Below are 17,435 nucleotides of genomic sequence, written 5' to 3' on the forward strand. Positions count from 1 at the left end.
GTTAGGCGGGGGGCGTGGCCCCCGGAAGGGGGCGTGGCTAAATTGGCGCCAAGCCCGCGCCGCCACGTGCCCTGTGCCCGGGCGCGGGTCGGGTTTTGGCGGGTGAAACCGGTTCCCCCCGTCTCCCCCCTTCCCGGGATGCCTTCCCCCCCCCATCCCCCAACACCCCTGGGGGGGGCTGCACCACACACACCCCCTCCCGCCCCCGGTGGCCTCGTCCTGGTGAGGGAGTGGGGTTGGGGGGGGCACCGGGCCCAGGGGATGTTGTTCGCCTTCCCACAGTCCCAGCGGTGGGGCGCCGGTAGCTCCCCACGGCCCCGGAAGGTGGGGCAGCCTCCGTCCAGCCCCGCAGCTCCAGGGTGGCAGGGTGACCCCGGTACTGCCAGTGCCCCGGGGTGGCCCAGCCAGGGCGGCCCAGCATCCCCCCATCCCCCCATGAGCATCGGTGGGCCACCGTGAGCTGGGACCCCCAGCCACCCCCCTGCTTTCAGGCAGGCAACCGGCGAGGGTATGGCAAGGGCTTTCGTGCCCCTCGGGGAGAGGCCGGGGAACAGCTGGGCGGCTCCCCACATCTGGAGCAGGGCGGCCAAGCGAGGAATAATCCGGAGGATTATGTGTGTGCGCGGGCGCGGTGCCCCCCCCCCCCGCCTGCCCTGCATATCCCCAGATATTCCATAAAAACCTCAAATCCCTACGCAACCCCGGCCACTGTCGCACCCCCCTCCCAGTCCTGCTTTGCCCCGGGAGGGTGGCAGCCCCCCAGATCTGCGCCAGCCGGCCCCCCCCGGGGCCAGGCATGCCCTGCGGCACGGGGGCAGGCCCCAGCCATGGGCAACTGCACCAAGACCCCTGAGCGGAGGCTCCCCAAGGTAAGGCTGGGCTGCTCCCACCCTGGGGTGGAAAAGGAGGGCAGGGGGGAGCCCCCTCCTCGCCGCTGACGCCTGCTCTGCCTGCAGGACGGGAAGCCGCACACCGGCCCCCCGGCTCCTGGCGCTGAGGACCCTGAGGAGGCGGCAGAAGCGGCACAGTCTCCCCCACTGCAGAACTACTCGGTGCTGCAGGGGCTGGTGGGGCCAGCCTGCATCTTCCTGCGGCAGAGCATCGCCATCACCCAGATGGTAGGCACCTGTTCCCTTCCTCTGCGAGACCGCCGCAGCGGGCACCGTGCTGCCGGCTGTGTCCCACGGCCACCCGCGAGCCGGCGAGGGGGATTTAGGGCAGGATCCCTGGTGGGGGGGATCCGTGGGAGAAGGGATGCCTTCTTTGGCTCTTCCTGCTTTCTCTTTCCCAGGACCGAGAGCTGCGGCCAGAGGAGATCGCAGGTGAGCAGGCGTGGGGGCCAGGGGGGCCCTCACCCCGGTTGGGAGCTCCCCCAGCAGCGGCGGTGCCGGTGGTGACGCTGCGCTGTCCCCCAGAGCTGAAGCAGGCCTTCCGGGAGTTCGACAAGGACCGCGACGGGTACATCAGCTACAAGGACCTGGGCGAGTGCATGCGGACCATGGGCTACATGCCCACCGAGATGGAGCTCATCGAGCTGTCCCAGCAGATCAGTACGTGGCGGGGTGCGGGGGGCTCCCTCCACCCCGTGGCAGCCAGATCATCCCCCCAGCGATCCCTGATCCCCACCCTGGTGACACCCCCCCCCTTTCTTTGTGCTGCAGCCGGGGGCAAGGTGGATTTTGATGACTTCGTGGAGCTGATGGGCCCCAAGATGCTGGCAGAGACGGCGGATATGATTGGGATCAAGGAGCTGCGCGATGCTTTCCGTGAGGTGAGGGGACGGGGACGGGGACAGAGCCCCCGGGAGCGGGCAGGCTGGCGGGCTGCCCGCGCGCCGAGGGCGGCCGTGGCCAACGGGCGCTTGCTGCGCAGTTCGATACCAACGGGGACGGAAAGATCAGTATGGCGGAGCTGCGGGAAGCCATGTGCAAGCTGCTGGGGCAGCAGCTCAACTACCGGGAGGTGGATGAGATCCTCAAGGACGTGGATCTCAATGGGGACGGCCTGGTGGACTTTGAAGGTAGGGGCTGGGGCGGGGGCCGGGAACGTCCCCGGGAATATTCGGGATGTTCTGTGCATATTCTCCTGCCGGCAGAGTTTGTGCGGATGATGTCGCGCTGAGGGTGGTGCGTGCCAACACGAGACCCCAGCCCCTGCCGTGCCTTATGAAGAGGAGGGGGCCGCGGAGGAGACGCCCGGCGCCGGCCGCTGCAGCTGGGGTCGTGCCGGCGCGGCGCGGTGCCCGGAATGAGGCCCTCGCTTCTTCATTGCCGGAGGTACCCACGCTCATCCTCAGCCGTGCATCTGTCCGGCCGCCGAGGTCCAACCGTGGCATGGGGCACTGGGGCCACTGCCAGGTCCCTTTTCAGCACAGATTTGGCCGGGCATCGGCCGCTCTTGCCCTGACCTCTGCTCTCTCCCGCTCCCCACCCCGCAGCGTCCCCCTTCCCACCCTGACCTCACCCCACCTGCTGCTGCCCAAAACCCGAACCCACCAGTCCCCCCTCCTCCATCTTCCCCCGGCTCGTCCCTTCAGCCTCCGTTTTGACCCCTGTACCCGAAGCCGAGCCCCTGACATTGACCCTGCTCCCCTTGCGCTGTGATTTAGGACTGACCTTACAGTGTTGCCCCCATCACCCGTCCCCCATCACTGTGCTTTGAGCTCAGGCTTACCCCTGACCCTGCTCCCTCCTGCCCCGCGCCGGCGAGGCCTCCCTCCGCTTTCGGGGTCTGCACGGACGCTCCCTCCGACGCCCCCCCAGCGCAGGGGGGGACACCTCGGCGCTCCGGCCAGGACATCCTTGAGGAAAGAAGCCGGGAATAAAGCTTTAGCGTTGCCCGCCCGGGAGCGCGGGGCAGGCTCCCTGCCTTGCGTGTAGTTTGGGGTAATTTTTGCACCTCTGAGTTAAGGAAACCCTCTGCTTCCGAGCCGCGCTCCCCACCTTGGGGGTGTGTGTGAACAAATGTATTAATTTTTTTCAATCTTTGCCCTTTTGAAATGAAAAACTCTCTCGACGACGGACTTTGGTTTGTCCTTATGTTGAGTTTAAAATAGAACTTATTGCTGGGGGGACCCCCCCTCCTTGGTCTCGCTCGGGTGGGGGGGAAGGGGGCGGAGCCGACGCCGCGTGTCTCCACGGTGACGAAGGTGGGGGGGAGGTGCCTGTCGGCGCGGTGACGTCGCGATGACATCGGCGCGGCGTCGCGCCGAAGCGTCATCAGGGCGAGCGGCGGTACCGGCGGGGGGAGGCCGGGTCAGGGCAGGCCGCGGCGGGCCCCGCTGCAGCGGTTACCGGGTCGGAGCCGCCGCCGGGGTGGGCTGTAGTGGGGTTTGAGCTGAGCTTAGCTGAGCCGAGCTTAGGGGAGCTGAACTGAGGAGAGGCGGGAAGCGACGGTACAACCGGCGGGGGGAGCGCGGGGGCCGCACACCGACCCCCGCCGCCCTCCAGGGATCCGGGAGCGGCGGGCGGTGGTCGGGGATGTCCTACAAGCCCATCGCTCCCGCCCCCGCCACCCCCGGAGCCGCCAGCGCCAGCCCCGCCCCGCCGGGGCCCGGGGCACCCTCCGCCGGTGAGCGCACCCCCGGGACCGGGGGGAACCGGGGACCGGGGGGGGGGGCGGGGAAATGGGGGGGGTAGCAGGGAAATGGGGGAGGACTGGGGGAAGGGAGGGGACCGGGGGAAGGGGAGGGGGGGAGCAGCCGGTTACCCCCCGTTTCTCGCAGCCACGAGTGTCCCGTCGCCCTCCGGTTCCGTCCCCGGCGCCGCCGCCGCCTTCCGGCCCCTTTTCAATGACTTCGGGCCGCCCTCCATGGGCTACGTGCAGGTGAGGTGCGGGACCGGGACCGGGGCGGGGGGGTCGGAGGTGACCCTCAGTCCCTCCGTGACCCCCCCCCCCCCCCATCTACAGGCGATGAAGCCCCCCGGGGCTCCGGGCTCACAGAGCACCTACACCGACCTCCTCTCCGTCATCGAGGAGATGGGGAAGGAGATCCGACCCACCTACGCCGGCAGCAAGAGTGCCATGGAGCGGCTGAAACGGGGTACGGGTGGCGATGGGGGACGCACCCCCACCCCCCCCCCCGGGTCCTGCCTGCCCGGGGGTCCCCAGCCCCACGGAGAGTGGCGGGGAGCTGATGTGGGGTGTCGCTGTGCTTCTCTCCCCGCAGGCATCATCCACGCCCGGGCGCTGGTCAGGGAGTGCCTGGCAGAGACAGAGCGAAACGCCCGCACGTAACGGCTGCTGTCACCCGGGGACCCCCCCCGCGCCCCCCCCCGGGACCCCCGCTGGCGGCGGGGGGGGCCGCTGTGCTGCCCACGCTCCCTGCCCTCCCCCCCCTCCACTGCTCTCTTTATAAATGCGTGTTTTTATAAATAAAGGACATGGTTGGGACTCTGCGTCGGGCCACTGACCGGGGGGACACTGGGGGTGACGGGGGGACACTGGGGGGGACGTTGCTGGGGGTGGGTGTCAGCACCGGGGAAGGGCTTGGAACCGGGGTGGGGGTGGGTCCCCGAGCTTTCCCCAGGCTGAGGGGTGCAGGAATGAGCAATGCCTTCTTTTAACACTTAAAAAAGATATTTTATTTGATTTTTTAAAAAATTTTATTTTATTATGTTAAATAAAAGCCCTGTTTTTTCCAAGCCTGGCGCTGCACCCCCTACCCGCAGGGTCGGTCCTGGGGGGGGTAAGGGGGGGGCGGAGTGCCCGCTCGCCGACTTCCCGTCTCTGACGTCACGCCGTTTCCCACCCCTCACTGCCTACGTCACGGCCGTCCCCGTGGGAACGGGCTGTGATGTCACGAGCCGAGGGGCCGGTTCGGAGCGGCGCAGGTTCGGCGGGGCCGGGCAGTGGCGGGCGGGGGGGCCGCGCCGGGGGCGAGGGGAGCCGAGCGGAGCCGAGTCGGGCCGAAGGGAGCCGAGCGGGGCCGAAGGGAGCCGAGCGGAGCCGAGCGGGGCCGAAGGCGGGCGGGCGGGGCCGAGCGGGCGGGCGGGGGGAGCGTTGCCATGGGAGCGGGGCGGGCCCGGGAGCGTTGCAGCGGGAGCCGAGCCGGGCTGGGCCGGGCTTGGCTGAGCCGGGCCGGGCCGGGCCGGGCCGGGCTGGGCTGGGCTGACGGCCGCCCCCGCAGGCGCTGCCCCCCGCCGCCATGCTCATTAAGGAGTACCACATCCTGCTGCCTATGAGCCTGGAGGAGTATCAGGTGGCCCAGCTGTACATGATCCAGGTGGGGCTGAGCATGGGGCGCTGTGGGGTGCAGGGGCTTATGGTGCTGAGCATGGGGCGCTGTGGGGTGCGGGGATCTATGGTACTGAGCGTGGGGTGCAGGGGGCTGTGGGGCTGAGCATGGGGGTGCAGGGGGCTGTGGGGTGCGGGGATCTGTGGTGCTGAGCATGGGGTGCTGTGGGGTGCAGGGATCTATGGTGCTGAGCATGGGGTGCTGTGGGGTGCAGGGGGCTGTGGGGCTGAGCATGGGGTGCTGTGGGCTGCAGGGATCTATGGTACTGAGCATGAGGGGTGTAGAGGCTTGTGGGGCTGAGCATGGGGTGCTGTGGGCTGCAGGGATCTATGGTACTGAGCATGGGGGGTGTAGAGGCTTGTGGGGCTGAGCATGGGGGTGCAGGGGACTGTGGGGCTGAGCTTGGGGCATTGTGGGCTGCAGGGGGCTTTGGGCTGCGGGGGGCTGTGGAGCTGAGCGTGGGGCTGAGCGTTATGTGTGGGGCTGAGCATGGAGCCTGGGGGCTGGCCCTAAGGGATTGGCAGGGAGCAGGGGTGTCAGTGAGGTTTGGGTGGGTTTGGGGCTGCCGAGCCAAGCAGGGGGTCCCAGGAGTAGGTGTGGGGCTGGGGGTTGCAGGGAGGGTACGGGGACCCCAGGGGCCTGTGAGATGCCGGGCCTTAGGGACATGCAGGTCTCAGGGTTAGGGGGTGCTCTGCTCACCCAGCGGCTCTCCCCGCAGAAGAAGAGCCGTGAGGAGTCGAGCGGCGAGGGCAGCGGGGTGGAGATCCTGGCCAACCGGCCCTACAGCGACGGCCCCGGCGGCAGCGGCCAGTACACCCACAAGATCTACCATGTGGGCTCTCACATCCCCAGCTGGTTTCGGGCGCTGCTCCCTAAGGCCGCGCTGCAGGTGGAGGAGGAGTCCTGGAATGCCTACCCTTACACCCGCACCAGGTGGGACCCGGCGGGGCCACGGGGTGGGCTGCGAGGCCGGCCGTGCCGCCGGGCTCAACCCCATCCCCACATCTCCCCCAGGTACACCTGCCCCTTCGTGGAGAAGTTCTCCATCGAGATTGAGACGTATTACCGGCCGGACGCGGGCCAGCAGACCAATGTCTTCAACCTGAGCGCGGCTGAAAAGAGGCAGAGGATTTTGGGTGTGTACGGCTGCCGCGAGGCTGGCTCGGGGTGCCGGGCAGGACCTGATGCCTGCCGGGGTTCCCATGCGGCACTCCCCAGGCTGGGTGTGTGGGTGTGCTGTGGTGCCTGAGGGGCTCACCTTCCCTGCCGGCTGCAGGGGCTCGGTGTCTGCAACGTGCTTGGCTTTGCTCTCCCAGCTGGCCCCTGTGTTTTGGGGCCAGCTATGGGGGGACCCTGGCAGAGGAAGGTGCCTGTACCCCAAATTCCCTTCCCCCAACTCCCTGCCCGCTCCCTTGCTAAACAAGGGTCCACATTAAAGATGTTTTGGGGGGGAATTTTGCCCTCTGCCTTCTTCCCTTGCCTATTATATTTGTTTGCAGCCCTCCCCTTCCTAGTGCCAGCCTGCTCCCCTCTCCTTCCATGTCCCAGCCCCTGTTCCACACGGTCTGGCACGGCTTTGCCTTCCCAGCTCTGCTCCGGGAGTACATGGCAACCTGCACCAGGCTCCTGCAGGGCATTTCGGATCAGCTGCAGGTGGGGGAGCTGGAAAAGCATGTCCCCATTTTCCCACCCCCTGCCCTCCTTCCCCTGTTCCCCAGGGCTTTGCTCCAGATCGCTCTCCAGGCCTGGGCCCCTCTGCCGCTTGCCGGGCGAACCGTCGCACCGAGCCAGGAGCCCGGGGTGGCATTCCTCCCTCGCTGGTGGGTTTGGCCCTGGCCTCTGTGGCCTCCCTTTCCCGGCAGTGTCGATCTGGTCGTTTTAGGCGCTGGAGTGCAGAGCGTGACGCGCTGCCTCTTAAAATGGAGGCCTAAAATAGGCATTTGGAGGAAATGATTCATCTGACCTATTTCTCTCATTGGCTCTTGCAGCACCGGGGATGTCCGTCCAGGATGCTGGTGGCTTGGGCCAGGGGGGACGAATTCTACCCCTGCCACCATCGGGCAGCAGCCAGGGCCAAGCGGACAGCAGGCAGGGCACGACCCTATGCCCGCCGCCCGCTGCCCTGCCTGATCTTCCACCTTGGTGCCCGTCCCACGGGCTTTCTGCAGGGCAAGCTGCGTCTTGGGTAGCTGCTGCCTCCCACAGGGAGTGGGGCCAAGGTGGAACTGGCCCCGATGCTGACCGCACTGGGATTTTCTTTGCCAGCTCTTGCTCTCACCCCAGTGTCCTGTAGCACTGACAGATTTAAACCCCATCTCATGTTTCAAAGGGCAGCAGAGCAAACACAGCCATCTGGGCTGTCGGGGTGATCCGCAGGGATAACTGCCTCCTTGCCGATTTTTCTTGCAGCAAGAAAAAGCAAACAGACCCACTGACATGGCATGAGTGACGCTGCCGGGAGCTGCTCGGGGCCGGCAGCTCCTGTCCCGGCTCCTCGCTGCTTGATGGTGGCGTGCCACCACCCGAGCTGCTCGGCCAGCCCATCAGGCACCGGTTTGGCTCACGATTGCCTCTGCGGCCAGGCCGTGTGCCGGGCGTCAGCCTGGGGCTGGGCGGTGGCGGTTTTGTGGGCTCAGGGCATCTCTAGTTTCCATGTTGTGGCTGCCGAGGTGCTTTAGCGCTTTGAATAGCGATAACTGGGGCGGGGGGATGCAGGGCTGTGCTTTGGGCAGGAAGATGTGACCCCCCGGCCCAGGAGCGCCAGCCCCGGGCCGTCCTCTCGGCCTCTCTCGCCACACAATTTAGAGGCGGCGGGCTGCTTTCCCGCCCCATGGTGTGTTTTGCAGACTGGGGAGGTTTGGAGGGCTTGCTGCGCTTTGCCTTTCAGTGACCCATCACAGGGAAAGCCTCCCTTCAGAGTACCTGCCAGGCAACTGTCCTGTGCTTTCTGAGTCTTAAAAAGTCCTTTTTCCCCCCTTTTTTTGGCCCAAGCTGAAGGAAAAGGCCAGCAGGCACCTCGGAGGCATCAAGAGGGGCAAATAAATACGAGGTCTGGCAGACCCTGGGGATGGGCTGGGGGGACTGACTGAGGACAGCTCTGTGGGAAGGTCCTGGGGGAAAGTGGGGTGACCTGGGACACCCCGCCCTGGACCCCCTAAGACCAGGCTGGAGGGAGCTGGCCTGGAGATGGGGCTGGAGCAAACTGCAGGAGGCTTCGTGTAGGGTTGGGCCTGAACAGCCCCCCAAGGTCTGCTGGATCATGTTTTCCTGGGTGCTGCCCACGAGCCCCTCTCCAGTTTTGGCAAGGTCACCCCTGTTTTAAGGAGAGGAGGTCGTCACTGTTGCATCTCCCAGCTTGGTGTGGGCTCCTCCTGGGTCGCGTGGTGGTTTTGCTGTGCTCCCTGCCCTGGTATTGGGGGACCCTCAGGTCTGGGTGGGGGGCAGCTGCTTCATGTGGCTCGTCCTCGGCACCAGCCCCCACGTCCCCCGGGGTCGCCAGGGCCGCTCTCCCAGCTGCCAAATCTCCCGGCTAATGCGCGTATGTGTGTCAGCCCTGGCTCTTCGCATGCCCCGCCGCCTCCCTGCCTCCCCCTGCGGCCCCCGGCGCCTCTCGCAGCCGTGCTGCGCCGCTCCGTGGGGCACCGGATCGGGCCCCCACGCAGGGACGGGATGCGTTCGGGTGCGCCCAAGGGTGGCTTTGATGTTATAGCTGCAGCATAGAGAGTGTTTGCTACTGGCTGTGTGGGGCGCGTGGCTTGTGGGAATAATTTGATGGATAGTCCCTCTGATTTTTGTGCATTTTTCCCTGCTTTCTTGCCTGAGGGGTCTCCCCCCTGCCTGTGTCCCCCCGCCGAGAGCTGTGGGGTGATGAGTGCTGTTTCCTCCCGCAGACACCATTGACATTGTGCGTGACCCCATCTCCCCTGGGGAGTACAAGCCCGAGGAGGACCCCAAGCTCTACCACTCGTCCAAGACGGGCCGGGGCCCGCTGGGCGACGACTGGCTGGAGGTGGCCGCCGGCGGACCCCTGATGTGCGCCTACAAGCTCTGCAAGGTGGAGTTTCGCTACTGGGGGATGCAATCCAAAATCGAGCAGTTCATCCATGACGTGGGTGAGTGTCGGGCAGCCTTTGACCGCTGGCACCGTGGCACTGCTTGGGGGGGCAGGTTTGGGGAGCCCCGGGGCCATACGGGGCTTGCTCCCCTCTCCCCGTTGCAGGTTTGCGGAAGGTGATGCTGCGCGCCCACCGCCAGGCTTGGTGCTGGCAGGACGAGTGGACAGACCTGACGATGGAAGACATCCGGCAGCTGGAGGAGGAGACGGCGCGGATGCTGGCGCAGAAGATGGCCAAGTGCGGCGAGGCCGAGGAACCCCCCGCCACCGGGCCCAGCCCCGAGGGGCGGACGGAGCCGGGGGGCGCCAGCGGGCAGGAGGGGGCTGAGGTGCAGGGGGTGGCCGATGCCTCTCCTGACGATACCTTTGCCAAGCAGTGGTCCACCTCTTCCCGGTCCTCCTACTCTTCCCAGCATGGAGGTGAGACACCGGGTCCTGCGTGGGTGGGATGGGGCCCCCCCGACCCCATGGCTGCTTGCTGTTCTCCACAGGATTTGTGTCGGGGACCCTCTCTTCCCTGGCCTGGCTCTCCTGTGGGGACTCTGGGTGCCCCAGGGATGGCCCTGGCTCTCCGCAGGGCGGGGAGGCTCTGGGTGCAGGATTGGCGCCCTGCTGCGAGGGGACTCTGGGTGCTGACCCTGTGCTGGTGCCAGGGGGGGTGTCTCCTCAGAGCCTGTCTGAGTGGCGGATGCAGAACATCGCCCGTGACTCTGAGAACAGCTCTGAAGAGGAGTTTTTCGATGCCCATGGTATGGCGGGGCAGCCCTGTGGCTTGGTGTTTCGGTGGCGGGGACCACGCACCGTCTTGGGGCAGGCTGGACCTGCCCGGTTTGGGGACCCTCGTGGGCTCCCTGCTCACAGCCCCCTCCCTGCCACTGCAGAGGACCTGTCGGACAGCGACGAGGTCTTTGCAAAAGAGATGACGAAGTGGAGCTCCAACGACTTCTTGGACACACTGGAGCGGCCGGCAGAGCTGGATGAGGTGCTAGGTGAGCATCGGGGGGGGCCCCAGCCCCAAACCCTCCCAGCATGGGTGTCCTGGGAGAGGGCTGACCCCTGCCTGGACACCCTGGCCGGACTCACTGGGACCATGTGCTCACAGGGGATGGAGCCAGCACCACCAAGGCGGATGGCGAAGGATTGGGGGCATCTGGCTTCCCTGAGGTGCGTGCCCTGCTCTCCCCCTCCCTTGGGCCGTGCCCCCCAGCCGTGCCCCCCAGGCGCCGGTGCCGACAGCAGCGCTCCCCTTCTCGCAGGGTGGCTCGGTGGAGAGCGCAGCGCAGGCGTGCCGGATCCACGCCCTCTTCCTCATCCTCCACAGCGGCAACATCCTGGACCAGGGAGCGGGCGAGCCGGGCTCCAAGCAGGCGGATGTGCAGACGCTGGCGGCCACCTTCGACGCCGTCACCCGCATCCACTTCCCCGAGGCGCTGGGGCACGTGGCACTGCGCCTGGTGCCCTGCCCACCCATCTGCGCCGCTGCCTATGCCCTCGTCTCCAAGTATGGATGGTGGTGTTGCATGCCGGGGGCCGTGTACCGTGCCACGGGGCGAGGAGGGGGGCTGTCCCCCTGGAAAAGCACCCCAGGGCTGTGGGAGGGGGCCGGGGAGGTGGTGGCCTCGGAGAGGGGACTTTCCTTTGCCCCATGTGGCATCCAGGACAAGCGATGGGATGGGATGGGGGTAGGTCCTGGTGCAGCATCCCGGGGTGACCAAGTGCCGTGCGGTGGGATGGGGACATCGGGCCAGTCCTTTTCATCATCCCCCCATGTCCCTCTCAGGCTCAGCCCCTACAGCCATGACAGGGACAGCCTGTCCAGCAGCCAGGACCACATCCCGCTGGCGGCCCTCCCGCTGCTGGCCACGTCCTCGGGGAGTTACCAGCACGCCGTGGGTGCCGTCATCGCCCGCGCCAACCAGGCGTACAGCGCCTTCCTGCACTCCGGGGAGGGAGCCGGCTTCTGCGGCCAGGTGAGAGGGGATTTGGGGGAAGCTTTGCTCTGGCTGGGGGCTGGCTCCACCGGGAACCGCTTTGCCCCTGTGCGGAGGCCTTTGGGGGCTCTGTCCTGCATCGCCCTCAGCACGGGTGTGTGCCGTCCACAGGTGGTGCTGCTGGGGGACTGCGTGGGCAGCATCCTGGGCTTCGACGCGCTCTGCCAGAGCCGGGCGGGCTCGGGGGGCAGCCGCAGCAGCAGCCGCCGTGGCAGCTTGGTGAGTGCCAGCACCCCGCCACCGGCCGGGGTCGGGGAGGGTGGGAAGGGGGTTTGCACCACTGGGTGCCGGTGTGCAGGGTTGGTGGGGGCGCCGGTGGCAGCTAAGGAGGGGCCGGGCGCTCGCTGCCTCTCGCCCCACAGAGCACAGAGCCCATCTCCCCCGAGCTGTGCAGCGGCAGGGACCCCCTGGCCGATGGGGTGGACGGAGCAGCGGGGTCGGACCAGGCCAGCCCTGAGCCGGGGGCACAGCCACCCTGCCGGGAGCAGGGGGACAGCCACCATCACAGCTCCTCGTGCAGGTGAGAGCAAAGGGGCTGGTCGGCAGCGCCACAGCTTGTCCCCGCCGGAACGCTGGTGATCTCCTGACTAATTTTGTGCTTTATGGAAAGGGCGAATTTCCTGTCTGCACCAGCCTGGGAAGGAGCATTGCATGGGGGCAGCCTGCCCTGGGGGCGTCTTGCTGGAGCTCCCCTGCTTCCAGCAGCTCCTCCGGGCTAACTGGGCGGTGCCAGGCGCAGCTTTGCCCCTGGGCTGGTGGGAGCGGGACAGCGCCATCCCTCCCCATGCCCACTGGCCCCGCTGTCCCAGCCTGCAGGCCAGCGAGGCCCCGCTGGAGGCAGAGGCACTGCGGAGCGGCACCACGGCGCTGGATGGGGCGGAGGGTGCCGGCACCCGCCTTGACTTTAAGGTATCCGGCTTCTTCCTCTTTGGTTCCCCGCTGGGGCTGGTGCTCGCACTACGCAAGACCGTCATGCCCGCTCTGGATGGTGAGGACCGCTGCCAGCCGCGGTGCCAGCCCCTGACCCTCCCCGCAGGGCTCAAGCCCTCGTCCCTGAGTCGTGTCCCCCTTCCCCCTGCAAACCTGAGCCCCCCCGGGACCTCCCCAAAGAGTCCTGCTTGTATTTGAGCCCTTTGCACACCCAGCCCTGGCTGTGCGGGTGTGGTTGGTGCCCAAGCATCCCTTTTTCCCTGTCCCCCGGCTGTCACCGGTGTCCTGGGCTTCCCTCCCCAGCCTTTCCTCTCGCTGGGTCTTGCTTTCTCCCTGCTGGGTGGCGAGCTCCTGGCTGCGCTGTCCCATGCCTGCCAGCCCCCATGCCCCGTTCCCATCCCCGCCGGGCTCCTCGCTGCAGGGCAGCCCTGATCCCTGCTCTCTGTCCCAGTGGCCCAGCTGCGTCCTGCCTGTGAGCAGATCTACAACCTCTTCCACGCGGCCGACCCCTGCGCCTCTCGCCTGGAGCCCCTCCTGGCCAAGGCCTTCCACGCTGTCCCACCGCTCAGCGTACCCCGTTACCAGAAGTACCCCCTGGGTGATGGCACCCCCTCGCTGCTGGGTGAGCGGCCACCACGCCAGGCTGGTCGCTGGCACCCTGGGGTGTCTTACGGGCTCCGGTGCTGTGCTGGGGTACCCAGAGCACCCACAGCACTGCAGGAGCCCAGCTCGGGTGGGGGGAAAGTGATGTGCAGGCCCTGCCTACATCTCTGGGGCTCTGCTGGAGTCGGGGGTCCCAGAGTGGTTGGTGTCCCCAGGGGGTCCTCACTCGTCTCTCTCCACAGCGGAGGCCCTACAGATGCACTCTGCCCTGTTCCTGTCTGAAGAGGACATGGCCGCCCCCCCTACCCCCACCGGCAGCTTCGGGGGCTTCTGGAGGGGCAGTGAGCCGGGAGAGCCCCCCACTCCTGCCAGCACCAGCGAAGTCGTCAAGAGTAAGTGCCATCTCTGCCCATCCCATGCTGGCACCTCAGGGTGCACGATACAGGATAAGGTCCAAGGATGGATTCATTCCAGTTCTTTCCGCAGTCCTGGAGCGCTGGTGGGGCCCGAAGCGCATCGACTACTCGCTGTACTGCCCCGACGCCCTGACCGCCTTCCCCACCATCACCCTGCCCCACCTCTTCCACGCCAGCTACTGGGAGTCCTCCGATGTGGTGGCCTTCATCCTGCGTCAGGTACGGTGGGGATGGCAGGGTGGGTGCCGTGGCTCTCCAGGGCCAGCAGAGGCTGACCCAGGGCTGTGTCGCTCGGCAGGTGATGGAGAAGGAGGGGCCGCAGCCGGCGGAGAGTGAGGAGAGCTCTATCTACAGCCCTGCTATCCCCCGGGAGAAGTGGCAGCGCAAGCGCACCCAAGTGAAGATCCGGGTATGTGCCCCACGGCCATGAGGACCCCAACCCTTTGCTGGGGCAGTGCCAGGCTCCAGCCATCCCTGGGTTCCCGGGCAGACCCCCAGCCGTGGGGCAAGGCAGCTGGGAGGGTTTGCTCCTGTCTGCCAGGAGGATGCTGGGATGGTCCCGCAGCCTGGTGGGGCCCGTGTACCCCCTCGGGGGCTCCTTCAGGTGCCACCCGCAGCCCTGGCGCAGGCTGCTGAGCCCACCGTGTCCCTGCAGAACGTGACAGCCAACCACCGGGCCAGCGATGTGATCGTGTGCGAGGGCAAAGCACAGGTCCTCAGTGGGCGCTTCATGTACGGACCCCTGGACGTGGTGACGCTGACTGGGGAGAAGGTACCGCTGGACTCATGGGTGCTGCCAGGACCCCATCAAGCAGGGTGGGGATGTCCAGGAGGGGCACGGGGCTGGTGTCATCCACGGCATAGGAAGGGATGTGGTGAACAGGGCCCCACAGGACCTTGTGGGATGTGGGGAGAGGGTTATAAGGACTTGTTGGTTGGGGATGCAGCAGGATCTGGAGGTTCAGTCTATGCTCAGCCCTTTTCCCTCTCCCAGGTGGACATTTACATCATGACGCAGCCGCTCTCAGGGAAGTGGCTGTACTACGGCACCGAGGTGACGAGCGGCAGCGGGCGCCTGACCTTCACCATCCCTCCAGACAAGGCTCTGGCCATTGGGATCTACCCTGTGCGCATGGTGGTCAGGTGAGCTGCGGGTGTGCGGTGCCATCTCGGCTCCTCCTCCAGCCCTTCTGGCAGAGCTACGCCTGCCAGAGCCAGTGCTGAGCCTGCCCTGATCCTTCCCCCTCTCCCATCCCAGGGGGGACCACAGCTATGCCGAGGCGTACCTGACGGTGGTGGCCCGGGGCACCGAGTCGGTCGTGTTCAGTATCGATGGCTCCTTCACTGCCAGCGTCTCCATCATGGGCAGCGACCCCAAAGTTCGGGCGGGGGCTGTTGACGTCGTACGGTAAGCGCCCTTCTCATGGGAGGAACAAGCTCCCTCTCCTTTCACGGTGCGGTGACAACCCAGTCAGGGTAATGGGGGCATTGGAGCAGGCTGTATTCCCATGGAGGAACTGGGGCAATCTCTTGCCACCCCCTCGCCCAGAGTTTTCACAGCATCGTTGTGCTGGTGCCTTCTCGTAGGAAAGCAGTCTGCTCCCGGTTTTCGTCCTGAAGCCTGCTGTGATACCTGGCAGCTTTGCCGTGCATTCAGCCTTGCTAAAATGCCTGTGGGGAGGAAGGTTTTGGAGGCAGCACCCATGTGTGATGTGTTGGGAGACGCTCGGTGGCTTCCCAACAGCAGGACTGTCCCTGCACAGGCTACCGCTACCAACCTGTGTCCCCTCCTAGGCACTGGCAGGACTCAGGATACATGATCATCTATGTGACGGGGCGCCCTGACATGCAGAAGCACCGCGTGGTGGCCTGGCTCTCCCAGCACAACTTTCCCCATGGCGCCGTCTCCTTCTGCGATGGGCTCACCCACGACCCCCTGCGCCAGAAAGCCGCCTTCCTCCAGAGCCTGCGCACCGAGGTGGGGATGCGGGTGCCGGCGGGGTGGGGACCTGGGGCCGGTGGTGGTGGAGCAGTAGTGTGGGCTGTGCCGCAGCCTGCGCCCCGCTGTCCCGAGGGTCAGTGGAGCTGCAGACGGAGATCATAGATTCATATACTGTCCTGAGCTGGGAGGGACCCACAAGGACCATCGAGCCCAGCTCCTGTCCCTGCACAGGACACCCCAAATTCACACCGTGGCTCTGAGGGCCTTGGCCAAGTGCTTCTGGACCATCGCCAGGCTGGTGCCGTGATGCCTCCCTGGGGAGCCTGTTCCAGGGCTCCACCACCCTTGGGGGGAAGAACCTTCTAATACCCAACCTAACCCCCCCAGCACATCATCCTGCCATTCCTCGGGTCCTAAATGATGCTTGGAGCTGGACCACACTGCGAGGGCAGAGCTGGCACCGACCCCCTGCCCCGGGACCCTGCTCAGGGCACTGAGGGGCAGCTCCCAGCCCGTGGGTGTTGCAACCATCCCTCATAAAACAAAGGTGCCCCAGTCCCCTTGGGGGTGGCTGTCCCTGAGGGAAGGGTCGTTCCTTGCCCTAACACTCCTATCTGTGGGCAGGCAGAGATCACCATCGTCGCCGGCTACGGCTCCACCAAGGACGTCTCCGTCTACAGCTCCCTGGGGCTTGCGCCGGCGCACATCTACATCGTGGGCCGGGCCGTCAAGAAGTTCCACAACCAGTGCCAGGTATGGTGGCAGGGCTGCGGATGGGCTTGGGCTGCAGGGGACAATTGCATGACCCCAAGCAGGGTGGTGGGAGCATGCGATGGCCGGGTCACCCGGCTCAGGCTGTCTGTGTGTCCCGCAGTTCCTGTCTGAGGGCTACGTAGCCCACCTGGCCCAGCTGGAGGCGGCGGCCCTGGCCCACTCCCCCAAGGGACCCCCACGGCCCGTGTTGGGCAAAGGCACCTATGGGTGCCCGGCACCTGTCGACTTCTTACGCAAGCAGAGCCAGCTCCTGCGGTCGCGAGGTTCCAGCCAGGCGGAGCGGGACGGGGGACCCCCGCCGGCACCCCCTGGGCTGCCCCGGGCCAAGCCCCGCAGCGTCAGCCTCAAGCTGGAGGGCGAGGAGTGAGGGTGGCGCGGCCACCGTCCCCCCTCCGCCATAGCCTTCATTTCCCAGCCAGAAGCAGTCGGGGGCCGGAGCCTGAGATGAGCCCTGAGCTGATAGGAAGGAGATGAGGGCGCTGGGTACCCTGAGAGCGAGGGGCCCTGGGAAACGGCTCTCCGAGCCCCCCCGAGGGCCAGAGCGATCCCCTCGGGGCTGAGCCACCCTGGGTCCCCCTTGCTGTCCCCCAGCTCTGCCTCCATCCTGCTGCCCCATCCCCCTTGTCCTTTGGGGCTGCAGAGCTGCTGCTGGGCAGTGTCTGGGTGGGGGGTTTCCTTCCCTCCCAAGTGCTAGTGCACTGCCCCCCGGGGTCATCTGTCCCCAGGCAGCACTGGGGGGGCTGTGGCTGTACCCCAGGGCGAGCGGCACCTCCCTGCTCCCCACCTATTTATTTCCATTTGGTGTCGCAAGCCGCGGGGCAGGGGAAGGGCTGGGATCCAAAAGCGGTTCCTCTGTTCTCTTTTGTTTTGTTGCGGTGTGAATTAAAGCGGTGTAAAGATGAGGTGCTGGGGCCTGTGTGTTTGCTTTGTACCCGCCGGCTGGGGCAGGTGGCACTGGGGCTGCCCCCCCGCCAGCAAAGCCCTGGTTCTGGGGAGCCTCGGACCCAGGGTCACGGTGTCACGCAGGGAGGTTGGCCTTTGGGTACAGCAGTTGCATCGTGAGCGATTTAAGACACGTCATTGTGGGAAAAGGCCAGTCTGGGGGTGTCTCTGGGCTGCACTGCTGCTCATGGGTACGTGTTGATGCCGACATCAGGCCAGACGTCGTGTGAGCGGTTGAACCTTTTGCACAAGAGGCCAGCTGTGGTGTTAGGGCAGGGATGGAGGGACCATGAGGAGGAAAGTGCTGTCTTTGGCAAGCAGAGCATGGCCAGGGCAGCTCGGCTGCCTTGCTGCCACCTTCGGGCTGGGCCCAGGGTCAGGGCCGCCGTGGGGTCTGGGGTGCTGCAGCGGCATGGGCTGAGCTTTGACCTCCCACAGCGTAGGGGGGCACACACTGACAGCCTGTGTGCATTAGAGCTGCGTTTAC

The 17,435-nt window shown here is 66.5% G+C and overlaps 3 protein-coding genes across 6 annotated transcripts; all 3 read left to right on the forward strand.

Moving 5' to 3' along the window:
- Positions 1 to 4: 4 nt before the first annotated feature.
- Positions 5 to 3,015, forward strand: CABP2 (calcium binding protein 2). The gene is made up of 7 exons (XM_064453061.1): positions 5 to 869; positions 957 to 1,118; positions 1,292 to 1,322; positions 1,416 to 1,550; positions 1,662 to 1,771; positions 1,873 to 2,020; positions 2,096 to 3,015. Exons 1-7 carry the CDS (start codon positions 828 to 830, stop codon positions 2,119 to 2,121), a joined length of 654 nt encoding a protein of 217 aa, XP_064309131.1. The 5' UTR covers positions 5 to 827; the 3' UTR covers positions 2,122 to 3,015.
- A 167-nt stretch (positions 3,016 to 3,182) lies between these two features.
- CDK2AP2 (cyclin dependent kinase 2 associated protein 2) lies at positions 3,183 to 4,392 on the forward strand. The gene is made up of 4 exons (XM_064453071.1): positions 3,183 to 3,570; positions 3,725 to 3,825; positions 3,910 to 4,042; positions 4,169 to 4,392. Exons 1-4 carry the CDS (start codon positions 3,480 to 3,482, stop codon positions 4,234 to 4,236), a joined length of 393 nt encoding a protein of 130 aa, XP_064309141.1. The 5' UTR covers positions 3,183 to 3,479; the 3' UTR covers positions 4,237 to 4,392.
- A 343-nt stretch (positions 4,393 to 4,735) lies between these two features.
- PITPNM1 (phosphatidylinositol transfer protein membrane associated 1) lies at positions 4,736 to 16,908 on the forward strand. Of its 4 annotated transcripts, XM_064452988.1 has the most exons (24): positions 4,736 to 4,832; positions 5,129 to 5,224; positions 5,955 to 6,169; positions 6,251 to 6,372; positions 9,127 to 9,348; positions 9,456 to 9,770; positions 10,004 to 10,099; positions 10,232 to 10,339; positions 10,453 to 10,514; positions 10,607 to 10,851; positions 11,131 to 11,320; positions 11,453 to 11,560; positions 11,704 to 11,861; positions 12,151 to 12,329; positions 12,723 to 12,893; positions 13,117 to 13,266; positions 13,361 to 13,509; positions 13,589 to 13,699; positions 13,946 to 14,062; positions 14,285 to 14,433; positions 14,549 to 14,698; positions 15,085 to 15,268; positions 15,857 to 15,985; positions 16,107 to 16,908. In XM_064452988.1, exons 2-24 carry the CDS (start codon positions 5,147 to 5,149, stop codon positions 16,371 to 16,373), a joined length of 3,675 nt encoding a protein of 1,224 aa, XP_064309058.1. In that variant the 5' UTR covers positions 4,736 to 4,832; positions 5,129 to 5,146; the 3' UTR covers positions 16,374 to 16,908. The 4 variants fall into 4 exon arrangements, 3 of the variants coding, with proteins under 3 accessions (XP_064309058.1, XP_064309059.1, XP_064309060.1); XR_010373172.1 differs by lacking the exons at positions 4,736 to 4,832; positions 13,946 to 14,062; positions 14,285 to 14,433; ... (2 more) ...; positions 15,857 to 15,985; positions 16,107 to 16,908 and having other exon boundaries at positions 5,000 to 5,224; positions 12,151 to 12,250; XM_064452989.1 differs by lacking the exons at positions 4,736 to 4,832; positions 12,151 to 12,329; positions 12,723 to 12,893; ... (7 more) ...; positions 15,857 to 15,985; positions 16,107 to 16,908 and adding an exon at positions 11,952 to 12,134 and having other exon boundaries at positions 4,999 to 5,224.
- The last annotated feature ends 527 nt before the right edge of the window (positions 16,909 to 17,435 follow it).

Source organism: Phalacrocorax carbo, chromosome 5 (assembly GCF_963921805.1).
Source record: "Phalacrocorax carbo chromosome 5, bPhaCar2.1, whole genome shotgun sequence".
Classification (NCBI taxonomy): domain Eukaryota; kingdom Metazoa; phylum Chordata; class Aves; order Suliformes; family Phalacrocoracidae; genus Phalacrocorax; species Phalacrocorax carbo.